Source organism: Condylura cristata, unplaced genomic scaffold (genome assembly GCF_000260355.1).
Source record: "Condylura cristata isolate star-nosed mole 26May11 unplaced genomic scaffold, ConCri1.0 scaffold00017, whole genome shotgun sequence".
NCBI classification, from domain to species: Eukaryota; Metazoa; Chordata; class Mammalia; order Eulipotyphla; family Talpidae; genus Condylura; species Condylura cristata.
Window position 1 is genome coordinate 30,360,361 of NW_004567118.1, and position 13,962 is coordinate 30,374,322.

At 51.1% G+C, this 13,962-nt stretch overlaps 1 protein-coding gene across 1 annotated transcript in view; it reads right to left on the reverse strand.

The window, feature by feature from the left end:
- The window catches only part of LOC101626331 (NACHT, LRR and PYD domains-containing protein 1), a 116,883-nt gene that overhangs the window by 2,589 nt on the left and 100,332 nt on the right, over positions 1–13,962 (reverse strand). The window contains 9 exon segments of the mRNA XM_012726091.1: positions 1,491–1,632; positions 2,916–3,041; positions 3,564–3,737; positions 3,740–3,825; positions 6,166–6,389; positions 7,612–7,771; positions 10,059–10,144; positions 11,238–11,408; positions 13,501–13,671. Coding sequence (XP_012581545.1) covers positions 1,491–1,632; positions 2,916–3,041; positions 3,564–3,737; positions 3,740–3,825; positions 6,166–6,389; positions 7,612–7,771; positions 10,059–10,144; positions 11,238–11,408; positions 13,501–13,671 — 1,340 coding nt within the window.

Genomic DNA, 13,962 nt, shown 5'->3' on the forward strand with positions numbered 1-13,962 from the left:
GCGGCAGCCTCTGCCGGAGCCACCTCGACTCTTCACCCTCCTCGTCCGCATCTCTGGCGCCCCCACCCCTGGGATGCACCTGTCCCTCCCTGGTGTCAGCAGCTAGGCTGGCATTCTGCCTGAGCTGGGCAGGCATGGGGTGGGGTTCATGAGGCACTGAGGCTCCTGGGAGGTGCAGGCTCCATGGGGGGCATGGGGGCATGGGGCCCGACCCGTGGGGTTTGCCATGTCCTGTCCAGGGCCACAAGGTACCCAGAGTTGCCCTGGCTCCTGTGTCTCTCGGCTGCTACTAACCTGTCGGGGCTGGAGGAACCGGTGTGGCTGCTGGTCTGAGGTCTCCTGAGGACATAGAGAAGCATTTGTGACAGTGGGGTACATAGTGCCCAGTCTCTCACCCCCTTCTGAGATTCTGTGATTCTGAGTGCAAGCTACGGACATCATGATAGAATCTGGGGTAAGGGTAGGGGGCCTTAGGGATCATCTCTGTCATTCTTCCTTAGGCAAATGGGCAGAGGAGGCCCATGGGTCATGATGAGAGAGCGATAGTAATTCTCCCTGCTATAGCCTAGATGAGGTGGATCCATTTGAGATGCACCAGCTCCCTTATTCAATTAATTTGAGATGTGGGATCTGAGCAGAAATTTGCCAGCTTGTCCTGGATTTGCCTCTAGATTGTCATACATCAGATCTACTTTGTTCTGGATCTGGATATCAGTGTGAAAAGCTACTATCAGGAAAAACTAAGCCCTTGGGAGTATTTGTACATTTCAAAAGGAAAAATGAGCATAACCAGTAACAAATGAATGGGCTCACACATGACCTGTGGGAGTCACACCCCGGCCAGCCTGGGCTGGTGGGCCCCAGCTATGGCGTCCCCCCCAGCAGGTTGGGGTCGAGTGCCCCCCACCCCTCGCTGTCCTGTGTAGGTGCTTGGGAGGCACCCCCCACGCCATCCAACAGGGGATCCCTACAAGGCCTGTTTAGGGTTTTGGGTCTTGGTGTGATTGGTGCTGGACTGACAGATTGTAAAATTTCTCCCAATCCTGAAGTTTGGCTATTCGGTTCTCTCCTTTCACCCTTGACATAGCTGAGGGATTCTCAGGTTAGAGAATTTGCTGTCTCCAAAGTTGACTTAATCCATGCACCATATATATTGTTAATTCTCATTCTTTCATCTTATGTTCAAGATATCAAAGAAACTGCCACAAGCTTTGGGGAGTCAAAATCTGTTCACTCAAGGACAGTGTGGGGACACCCACACTGGTGCATGGGGTGGTCTGTGGGGCTTAGAGTCTGATTCACCATAATTCACACCTGCTGTGCTGCTGCTACAGGACTGGAAACGCCAAATAATTGACTTAGGCTCTTTCTTCTCACTTGCAAGCTGGAAATGTTCTCTCCCTCTTTCTTTATCCTCCCCACATCCCCTCCCTTGTACACACATGATGACTTTTTCCCACCTCTGAGCTTTCTGGACTTGGCTTGATTACCTTGTGTCACCAAGGCCTCCCACACCACAGTTCCATCTTTCATATTCTGAATTTGCAGACGGATCCTTGACTCCAACTGTCCAACGTAGATCTCACTGAAGACCTGGGACTCCCTGGGGCTCCGATAGCAGAGCTCCAGCTCCTGAGAAGAGAAAGAGCAGGTGTGAGAAGTCACTCACCTGCAGGGGTGTCACTCTGACACCTCCTGATCTCTCGCAGGCCCCAGGGACACTCAGGTGACATGTCTTGGAACGAGTTCCCAGCCTCAGACCCCTTTCTACTGCCTCAGCGTCTGCTCTGCCCTCCTGAGCCCACCACTTCCTAACATCCAGGGTCATTTTGGTGAGGGGCTGTGTGTCCTTGCTTGAGATCCTGCAAGAGCTTGTCTTTCCTGAGAACCTCACACAAGACACGTCAGGGCCCACAGAGGTGGGTGCCGGGCACCTGCGCCCCTTGTCTCCCTGTCACTCACGACACTCGGTGGCCTTTTTGTCATCTGCGAGCTCATCTACCTCCCACCTCTACCCCTGGGCACCAGGATGGCTCTGTTAACGCTGTCTGAGGGCCCGAACCTCTGTTAGCCTCCAGTGTCAACTCAAGTCTGAGCCTCCCCGAGTATCCCGTAGACGTGGTCCAGTGTGACGTGTTGTGCTGTCCTTTCATCAGACTTGGCCATTTTCTCTTTTCTCATTTCCATAGGTCCCCTCAGGGTGTCAGGTGCTCGTGGGCAGAGACTGGCCTATCTGGGTGATGGAGCCTCCTTGTCCACCACAGCACAGCGGCACCAGGCCTGTGTTGTCAGCTGGGCCAGGCCTCCCGGCTGGGAGCTGCTGACACAGCTGAGCATCCAGATATCACCTGCGCTCATGACCAGCTGAGCACAGGCCTCACCTGTGGACACGTCACGTGACTGTCTCTGAGGCGGTCACAGCTTTATCTCTGCTGTGCTCGCCCTGCCGACCGTGGGTGGAGGCTCCAGTCACCGCGCTGCCCCCGCCTCTGAGACGCCTCTCTAGAGCAAACCTCCATTGCCTAGGACCTTCTCTCAATAATCACACAAGGCCAAACTCTGTAATAGTTTCTGTCTGACCCTTGGACTTGGAGGCACCATGCTCCATGTCCTCTTGCAGCAACGAGTTTAATACACAGGTTTAATACACAGGAGTTTTTCTGTGGTGATGGCTGAGGGCCCCCTTATAGCCTGGTGCCTCACAGTGGCTCCAAGTCAGAACCCAGCATTGCCTCTGTCCTGCATGTCCCCACCATGACTTTCTTCACCCTCAGTATCTCAAGATCCCCTCCATGTCCCACTCACTGTCAGCCTAACCCTAATGCACACTGTCCCTGGGGAGCTCTGCGACCTGCCCCACATGTGTTTCCAAGCATGACCTCTGCTCCTAGTGAGGGGGGAAGGTGGGTGCTTACCTGGGGGATGATCTCTATCACCTCTGAACCAGACACGGTGAAGCAGGAGCCCAGGTAGAGTGGGGTCATTGGAGGAGGCTTGCGTATTCTCACATACTGGGACTCCTTTTCTTCTTCATCTATGGCCTAAGAGGCAAACAGAACAATGGTCAAGAGAAGAAGGGCTTCTGGGTATGAGGTTCTATCCATTCTTCTCAATTGGTCTGGGGGAAGAGAGAAGGTAATTCTTGGTGTGTGTGTGTGTGTGTGTGTGTGTGTGTGTGTGTGTAAGTGTCCATACCACCGACACTCCATCCCAGCGCATAGAGAGCCCATAGCCCACATAGAACTTTGCGCTCTCTGTGTGCAGGGTGGGGCAAGTCATTGTGGAGATGGGAGAGCGTGGGACAAAGGGGTAGCCCTGGGCACGGAGCCCTCCCATCTTATGACACCCAGAAGGGTTGCCCAGAGTTCAGGGATGGAGCACCAACCCCATCTGGGGAGACCTTAGGGGTCAGGACACCAGTGCATGGCTGAGCAGGATGACCCACCCATTCCAGGCTCCTACTTGTGAGTGACCCACTCTTATACCCAGTGGGCCCAATGTAGGTGCTCTCTGGGAGCCCCGGAGTCAGCAGCATGACCTGGCCCTTCTGGTCTGAGTCTCACCTTCTGAATGGAGCAGTCATTGGGGACCAGGTAGAGGTGGAAGTTGATTTCACTAGGACGGAGGTGATGGTAGAGCATCACGGTGGAGATGATGGGAATGATTTTCCTGGTAACTGGGAATATTCTCAGTAGGACTCCCATGGGGGAGAAACTGGGGTTCTCCAGGCTGTGTAACACGCCTCCACCCTGGCTGGCTCCTCCAGCAGCGTCCCCTCCTCTTTGAAGTGGGCCACGTGGAACTGGGAGGGGTCCACGTGGTCTCCTATCAAGGCAAGGGTGTGAGAGGTGAGGATTTGGTGCCCTCCCTGATGCAGGCTTGGCAAAGGAGGGTGTCCCAGCATGCAGGCCTCTGTTTGGGACATCGGGTAGGCAGCTTGCCTGGAACTGGGGTCTTTGGGAGCTGAGCGCAACCCCACCCCTTGGGTAGAGCAGCACAAGAAATCCCTGGAGAGACAGTCACGCCTGGGATAAAAGTTACTGTGCTGGGGCATTCTGTGTCGTGGGGATTCTGCATGATGCTGCTAGTTTCACTCCTGACAGGTGGAAGAAGGAGGACATGAGGACATTCGGGAAATGGAACAACCCAGGGCTGTGTATATTTGTGAAGTGTTTGGTAACCACTAAAACCCACATTTCAAACTCCTGTTTTGGGGAAAGAACCCCTCATTTGCCCTCTGCCATTTTGTGGTTCCTGGCAGGAAAGGAGTTGCCTCTCCCCCTGGGAAGCTGACCTCCTTGCATGTGTGATGCAGGTACGTGACTCCTTGATAAGTGGATGCTCCTAACCAGGACTTTGAGGGGTGAAGTGAGGATGAGAAGGCAGAGGTGGTTTTGGCAGCAGCAGTGGGGTTGGGAATTTGTCCCCCATGGGAGGACAATCTGCAGAGCTCTTCCTGCAGTAGAGATCTGTGGCAGTTTCTTGGGCTGATTTTGCCCCTGTTCTTGGTTCTCATCGTTTCTTACCATTAAGGCCACAGGCTTCCATTATAAACTTGTCTAATCTTTTGTTAAGTTGCAGACTAGCTAATAATCACTCTATGCATTCTTTTCTGTCTAAATCAACCAGAATTGATTTGATTGCAAAAACTCTAAACAGGTGAGGACAGGAAGTCACAGAGCGATCTCTTTGGCCAAAATTGTCATTTCAATTTCTCTCTTTCTTTTATCTCCTCTCTTGCCAAACATTATTAGTGTTGCTTTATCAGTCTATGTTTAGCCGTATTTACCCATCTATATCTGAGAGTCTTTGCTAGAGACTCTGTCTTGCAGCTCTTACCTTCCCTGTGGGCTCTTCTTTTCCTTGAGATCATTCTTTAGAATTTTCTTCAGTTAGGGTTCATTTTTGTGAAAGATGTCTTGTTTTAAAATATCTCTTTTCCATCTTTCTTATTCTTTAAAAAATTTTATTTATTTATGAATATGGAAATGGGGTACAGCCAGAGGTGCAGGGGCGGCGAAAGCAGAACAGGCAGAGCCACAAAGCACACTGCTGAGGGGAGCAGTGGATGAGACAGGAGAGGTCTGCCGCGCCATGTGGGTCACCTCCGAGGTGGGGTTTAAACTCACAGAGGTGACCAGAGCTTGGCTTAGGTTGGCTTAGTTTCAATATAGTGATCTCTCTGTCGTACTTTTTTATTTTCTTCTCATTCTAACAAGTCACATCATTTTGTAACTCCAGAAATTTCCTTGAAAATTACTTCTTTTCTGTTTTTCCTTATATATTTCTGTAATTCTCAATCAATGTTTTAGGGAATTTTATGATGCCCTGCACAATATTTCATTTTTTGACCATTTGTCAGATTTTCTGTCAATTTAAGTTTTTTCAAAACTTCACTTATCAGTTATATTGCTTCTTGCTCATATTTTAAAGTCAATTTCTTTAAGCATTTGCTATGCTTATTGTATGTCATGTTCTAAGAATTTCAGTGTCTAAAATCTTTATGGGACTGATTGCAGTCCCTAGAATTTCTACCAGTTCTACTCTGGCATCTTATTTATTGAGCAAGAAATGTTTAACTCTGAGCATATGCTTCTTGGAATTGTGTAAGTAGGAAGTCTTTGTAGGTGGGAGAGTTAGGATAACTATCTTACCCTTTTAGCACTTCTATCAGAATAGCCCTCTTTCATGGCTCCAGGCCTCAATTGTATTCTGGTGACACTGTTTCTCTCCCAGTCTGCAGGAGTAGTAATGACCTTCCATTGGCAGCTAGGCCCTGGGAACCCTAATTTAACTAGTTGTCTCACGTATCCATATCCATATTTCACAAATTATCTCGTCTTTGAAAATCTCTGCAAATATCTCAACTGAGTATTTCATGTTTTTCTGACAAACACAATATATAAAGACCAAACTAGGTATTATTTTTGTGAAGAATATTTCTACTTAGGAAAACTTCCAACTAATCATGGTGCTGGGAGACAAAAATGTTTCAAAAATGATAGGTCAGAGCAGTGTGGAAAGAGGAAACATCTGTCTCCACTTCCATTACCCCTTTCGCCCCTCTAAGGAAGCCACCAGCTGCTTCCCCAGGGCATCCCCATCAGAAGCCCCTTGCAGGCCCTTTGCACCCCCATCAGCGACCTCCACCCTCCCTCTGCCTACCTTGGAGGGACACGAAGTGAGGCAGGTACACAGCTGCCACAGCTCCTGGGTCCGCCTTGATGTCAAACAGTGGTCCTGCCACCATCCAGGTGTCCCGGGGGACAATCGTGTCCAGGAATGGGTCCCAGGCACAGAATTCAATCTCGACGGTCACTGCCCTTCTCACCACAAAGTGGAGACCCGTGTTGGGCCAGTGGTGGGAGCCGGCCGTGGGGAGGTGAGCTCTGGAAGGAGGAGGAGAGGTAGACCCTTACTCACTCTGCACAGATTCACGAGCCCCGCTGGCTGCCAGAACCCGCGAGGGCACAGAGATGCGGCAGAGGCCTGCCTGCGAGCAGAGGGGAGCGCGAGCCTGGGGTTCCTCTGCGCGGGACAGTGACTCCACGAGCAAGTCATCAACTTCTCTGCTCAGATTCCCATCTGTCATCAGGGACAACATGGCACCTCTCAGCACCTACTCAGTTGCGAGTAACGAGTGACAGAGGCTGGGGATGTCTTGTCTCTGCCTGGAGTGGCTGGCTGTTTTCCCATGATGGTAATGGGGACAAAACAGGAAAGTGATCTTGTTTTTAAGGGGATTATTTGCTAATAATAACAACCAGCATGCTAATGTCAATAATAAACATTTCAGGCTGAAAAAAAAAATTATTCAGTTTCTACATGGTGGGGCCCCAGGGTGTCAATTTCTGTAGGGTTACTTGGGAATGACCTTAACTCCCAGCTGAACGACAGTGCCACTGACTTGACATTTGCCAAGGGCAGTGTGTTTGTGAGAGACCTTGATGAGGACTGTAGAACTTATTATTCATGACTGGAGACCCTCTGGGGACAGGACTGTATTTTATCCACAGTATTTGCAGTGACTAGTGTGGTAGTGAGAAAGAGTTGATATTGATAAAACAGGAGCATATAATGAAAATCTATTAAATGAGCTTTAATAGCCGTAACAAACCAAAGAGAATGTGTGTGCTTTGGAGCCTGTTGAGCCTGTTGAACAATCACCTGCAGGACAAACTATAGACAACTTAGCACATTCAACTATATACTGACTGTCAGTTACATGAAGGCTTCTTGTAACCCTTGTAGGTTTGCAATCATGTTGTGTTTGGGTCAAAATAAAAAATCTTTATTTGTACTTTAAAAAGTGCATCACAAACCACCTGCTATCTTAAATCTAGAATCACGTGCAAGAACAAAAAAGGGGGAGGACAATTCAACACAAATTTGACAAATCACTGTAGATCAGAGTCCAGGCTATACTCTGGTTTGTTTAGAAATTTCTAGACAAAACTCTTTTTGCATAGTAAAAAATTAATCATTCAGTATCTCAACCTATTGATTTTCTGGGATTTGTTAGTGAAGAGAATTCTCTGGGACAGTGTGGGGTCCCAGTGCGGGGTCACAGAGGCCAGGCAGACACGGGAGCACCCTCACTCCCTCACTCACCGGTACTGGCTCCTTTCCTGGTCAACCACCTCGACAGCCGTATGTCCTGTGGGGCCCCACAACTCATCTGTGGTCGTCAGAGGCTCCATGTGGGGACCCCCCACAGGGGAGGGGGGAGACCGACAGATGGGTTCCACTCCAGCCACTTCCTGGGGGCTTCCTGCTGGAAGCAGCAGGGCGGTGGTCAGTCCTGGGACCTGCCCGCTGTCCCGTAGCCCCGACGCTGGAGCGGGGAGGCCCCACCCAACCCTGGTGGCTGCACAGGCAGGGGGTGCGGTGCAGACTCCACTCCAGCTCCCGGGGCGCCTGCTGAGGAACCCCGCCAGCGCCCTCTGACCCAGCCCTGCCCACTCTCCCCTTCCCCTGGGCCCCAGAGCCGACTCCTCAACATGCTCCAGGCTGGCGGCTTATACATGAATAAGGGGATAGGAAAGAGAATCCAAGACCTCATATCCAGAGTGGTCCTGGGGGGTCGGGTCCCAGGTGAGAGCCTGAGACGTGACAGGTGCTTAGGAGAGGAGCTTCTCCCAAGCTGGGGGAGATGGGAGCAGAAACCACCTGCTGGACGCACTGGATGATCTTGTGACGGGCAGGGCTCTCGAGGTGAGTGTCCTGTCCTGCCCCACGTGGAAAGGGGGTGGACCCACTGCTGCCCCCCTCCCATCTGGCCAGGCCCCCTCAGTCTACCTGGTTCTGGTGCCGGCTGCCCAAGGGAGGCAGTGTGATCACTCGTCTCTCCTCCTCTGGGGTCCTCATCAGGGGCCGTCACACTTGGATTCCTGGACAGAATCGTTCAGTCTCTGGGGTCTGGACAAACTGGACTGACTCCAACACCCCCACATCATTCACTCATCCACATTTGAGCCCCGCCTGTCTCCTGTCCTCCATGACTCTATGAATACCTCCCAAACGAACCCACCTATACTCACCAAAACTGGGGTGTCATCTGACTCCTCCCTCACACTCTTCTTGGTATCCCCTTCTCTCACCTGATGGCCTCCACCCTCGTCCTAGAGCCCGGCAGCTCTCGAGAACCCTTGCAGGGTTACTCGCTCTCTCCCTCTCAGTCCATTGTCCACACAGCCGCTGACCCTAGAGATGAGCCCGGCCCATGTCAAGACCGCTGAAGCCCTGAGCTATTTCTCCATTGTTTTGGGGTGATAATGAAGTTTTTACTATGAACCAAGGGACCTTACTGTGCTTCTGCTTCCCTCACCTGTGCTGTCTTCCTGCTCACCCACCTGTAGACGTAGTTGTCAGACTTGTTAAAAATCACCTGGGGGCTGGGAACCGAGAGCCCTTGGCCGCCCAAGGATCTGATCAGCAGGTCTGCAGTGGGGTCCAGAATTCACCTTCCTAGGTGCTCCCAGGGTTCCGGTGTCCACACAGGAGGTCAGGGAGCAGGCAGGTCTGCTCAGACCCTTGGCCGCAGGCCCCTCACAGGAGCTGAACCCTGAGCCTCTGCCTCTGTCTGGATCACCTTCTGGGCCCAACTCACCCTCCCGCTCACCCTCCCACTAACCTTCCCGCTCACCCTTCCGCCTCTCAGAACTCACAGGTCAGGACTCTAGACCCCAGATGCAGCCAGGCAGCCTGGGGGTTTGTCCTGTCTCTGGCTGGGCTGTGCTCCTGGGTCCAGCCCTTGTTCCCTGCTGGGCACCTCACACTCTGTGGGCCTCAGGGACTGATAGCTCTGGGATCTATTGATTCCTGGGATTCTGTGGTCCATTTTCAGCCCCTCAGCTAATGCCTAGAGCCAAATGTACCTGGTCCTGGGTGAAATGATGACACTAAACATACTTAGTTTGCCTGAGGAGGAAGATGGACTTCCTGCTTTTGCCTGCGAATGTGTGTCTGTCACAAGCATGTATTTGGGAAGTGAGATGAGTGAGATTTTCCTAAAGGTTTACTTATACATAATATATATATATATATATATATATATATATATATTTGTTATTTTTAATGCAGCACCATTGTTTTCCATCCTTGTTAGCTCTGACACGTCCACTTCCCCCATCACCTGTATCACCGTGGCTCCCCCACCACGGAGGAACCCAGACTCCCCAGCCACGGTCCATTGTGCTCCCCCCTCCTCCCCCGCTGACTTTGCACTTTCCTCCCCCTCCCCTCTGGAGGCCCCAAGGTTTTTTGTTTCCCTGTAGTGGTCACAGCTTTCCATATCCAAGGTCTGCCCCACTGATCACCTTCTACAGCTCCTTACTCACTTACTAGAAGTGTGTGAGGAGCAGTGAGAGATTCTATTGCCCTAAACAATCAGGCAAACAAACACTCAACAGCCCCCTCTCTGGCTGCAGTGGTTTCTCCCAGGCTCTGTTCCCCACCCCCTCACCCCCAAATGTCTCCCCATGTCCTGGGTCTGCACCAGTCTCCAGACTCAGCCCTGGCCCTGGGCCTCAGGAACGTGGCACCTGCCCCTTACCCACTGCCACAGATGTGCAGCTGAGGCTTCTCCTGCTCCAGGGCCCGCAGCATCTCTGTCACCTCTTCACTCAGCCGGGCCTGGTCCAGCCTGCAAGCATGAGGGAGATTTTCTGCCGGGACAGCATTTGGGACCTGGCCCAGTACCCTGGCAGGTGCCATCTCCACAGGGACCTGCCTCAGCCCAAAGCCCTGGGAACTGGGCCCTGAGGTGGACTGTGATGAGGATTATGGGGTGTTCCTGGGTCAGCACCACGGCAGGGCAGGAGGAAGCAGGATTGTGCAGAGGGAGAGCTGGGCTGCGTGGCGTCTCCATGGAGACCTCAGTGGACTGTCCAGGGTTGTGCAGGCAGGATAACCCTTCAGAGCTGCCCAATATGGGAAGAAGAGCTATTTCTACCCCAACACCTGTCAGTGTGTGGATGCAGTGTATCCTGGAGGAGAGACCCTCACTGACAGGGGCTGTCCTGGGCAGGCTGTCAGGGTGCTGCAGTGTCTGGTGTCAGGCTCCCGAGGGGACCCAGGGCCCCGTCTCACAGTGTCCACCACACAGCAGCCATTTCCCTGTGGTCTCTGTGTGGCCCCTGAGGGCCTTGGCAGCTCTCTGAGGGTGTGAAGCCCGGGGGTCCCACAGGAAGTGCCAGACACAAGGAGCCCCTGGACTTGTTTTCAGGAAGTGGAGAAAGAGGAAGGAATGAGAGCTGGTGTGGGGAGGGTGTCCCCACAGGACTCTCTCCTCTGAGCTGCTCCCCCGACTGGCAGGGCAGCAGGTCTCATTTGGAGCCACCCTCTGAGAAGCCCCCTGTGCCCCTCATCTGACTCCATCTCTCCACATGTTGCCCCCTCATGATTCACTGCATTTCCCTTCACAGCCTCGACGGAGCTGGAAACACTCTGTGCTCACACGCAGGTAATTCCTGTCCTGTGTCCACTGGGATGAGGTCAGGGGCGGGACCACATCAGCTCACACTGTGTCCTCAGTGTCTGCCCATGCTTGGCACATGGGGGCATTGATGGGAGGGGAGAGGGAGGCCAGAGTGCAAGGCCCATGCCTCGGTAGCTGGAGGAGAGGCGAGGAAGCCAGCTGGCCACACATGCAGCTGTGCCTTTCTCCCCTGTCCATGGCATCTGTCTCCCTTCCTCCTTCCCAGCCCCACCCCCTGCCCTGAAGGCCCAGGTCTTACCCCAGGAGCCTGAGCAGACAGGCAGGCTGCCTGAGCCAGTCACAGAGCAGCCTCAAGCCCAGGTCGCCCAGGTTGTTCTGCTGCAGGTGCAGCTCCCTCAGGTGGGTGTTGGTGCTGAGTGTGGAGACCAGGGCCTGGCAGCTGCTGGAGGTGAGGCCGCAGCAGACCAGCCTGTGAGGAGATTCAGAGGGCACAGCCATTATACTGAGGGGCCTCTTCTTGGGGATAGTGGGGACTGCTTTGGGAGTTCTGAGGTGACACTAAGGGAAGACAGAGACGTGCCTGGCGATAGTGAGCACATTCCAATTCTCCTCCTGCAGCCCGGGCCACTCAGGGTGGCTGAGTACCAGGAATTCAGCCCGCTCACCCTACCAACCTTGTGGGTAATATGTGTACCCAGTGATCCACTTGTATGTCTGGGTCTCTATTAGCTACACCTGCCCAAATGCCCAGAACCACTGACATGGGACTTTGGGGGCTTTGACCAAAGAGCATCTATGATAGAAGAGGAAAAAGTGTGAACTTCTAACGTAAGAGCCAACATTGGGGGATGGTGTGGAGATTATGTTTACACTGAGGACCTTCATGGCTCCCATGGGATATGTTCCTTTTCCAATTTTTTTTTGGAAGTGTTTGAGAATTGGTGTTATTTCCACTGTGTGGGTTTAACACAATTTACTTATCCATCCACTCCCTGAAGGACATTTGGTTGCTTCCATAGTTCAACAATTATGAATAGAGCTGCTATAAGCATCCATGTGCAGCTATTTACAATAGTTAAGATTTGGAAACAACCTAAATGCACAAAAACAGATGACTGGATCAAGAAGATATGGTTTATACTATTCAGCAATCAAAAATATAAACTCATGTCCACCTGCAGCTATATGCTTGGACTAGAAGGAATTATGCTCAATGAAATAAATCAGAAGAAAAAAGGAAAATATTGGATGGTTTTACTTATGAGAAGTATATGGAGAAATAAATAAGGGATAAGGAAAATGGCTGACAAAAGTATTAAAAAAACTATAAATTACAGACATTTATCAGGGGAGGGGGAGGGAGAAGGGATTAAAACAGGTGGGAAGAGCATAAGAGACTAAGGTGTGCTAGTGATGGGAATTTTATGGAAACTACCCCTGAGAGTTGAAATCAAGCATGCAAAAAACGAAAATGATGTAAACACACACACACACACACACACACTCACATACTAAACAAAAATCCACATACAGGTATTTGTGTGACTAGGTCTCAACCTCAGGGCATCTGACTACGGGATTTTCTGGTTAGGATATATTGAGTGCTGTAAGAAACCGACTCCCCCCCAAAGTCCTGTGCCATTTTGCATTCCCACCAGCAATGGATGAGAATTGAAATTGCTCCACAGATTCACCAGCAGTTGGAGTTGTCTGTGTCCTGGAGTTTGGCCATTCTAACAGGAGAGCAGAGGCCACCCGTGCTCCTCATGAATACCGGCTTTTCCCTCTAACACTGCCCTAACGATCTAATGAGGGGGGTGCTGTGCTTTTGTTTTTATTCATCTAAAAGTAATTTCTAGTTCCCTTTGTAATTCCTTCTTTGCAACAGCTGGTTATTTAGGAGTGTATTGTTCAATATCCGCATATTTATGTATTTTCCAAATTTCCTTCTGTTACTGATTTCTAAATTTGCCCCATCATGGTCAGAGAAAGTACTTTGTATGGCTTCACTTCTTCAAACTTTGTTGAGAATTGTTTTAGGAGAGAATTTTATCTTTGCACAAGGTTTTATTTGATACTTGCTTGCCTCTCCTCTTTCAGAATGTTCCATCTCAGGGAATGTGACACTACCCCAAGAGTTCCACTGGTCACCTGAGTTCACCCTCCCTCTCGCTTTCTACTAAACCGAATCTCTTATTGGGACAGGCTGGTTTTACTTTTACAGACTCTCACATCCATCCACCTTTTTCCGTCTCCATTGTCAACACTATGCCTTAGAGAAACAGAGTTTAAGCTACCACCATCTTTAGATGTTCCACTGAAACCTTGGCTGTATTCTTAGCCTGGTTTCTTGATCGATGTTAGTCTCTTGCAAACTCTGTGATGAAGGAGTCTTGTCTACATGGGTTTGCCCAGCAGCATGGCACCCAACAGAGCACACAGTGAGAAAGAGGCTCAACTAATATTTGTTGACTCCAAAGACCAACCACCCCACCCTACACTCAGCTTCCTTCTTGGAACTCCTGCCCACCTGTGTCAGAGCAGAACCCAGGCTGACTCACCGCAGGGTCTCCAGACGGCAGCGGGGGCATCTGAGGGCCTCACAAAGACTCTGCACTGCAGAGCTGCTCAGGAAGTTTCCACTGAGGTCCAGCTCCATTAGGTTCTCAATGATCCCAGAAATGGAGAAGAGAATCCGCCAGCAGTTATCTGTGATTGGATACGACATGTACCTGAGGGAGGGAAAGTGGGACAGGAGAGACATGAGGCTGCCAATGTTTTCTTTGGGGACATCAACCTTTGCCAGCTCTCCTGGGGCCATCTCTGTGTTCAGCAGACCTCTCCTGTCTTGTCCACTGCTCCCCTCAGCAGTGTATTTCAGTCAATCTGTCTGTTCTGTTCCTCAATTGTCTGTAGTCAATCCTCTCATACCCCGTGCTTCTAGCCTGTAACCCTGTACTTTTGTGCATAAATAAATAAGTAAATAAATAAATCTTTTTTAAAAAAAGAATGATATCTGCCCC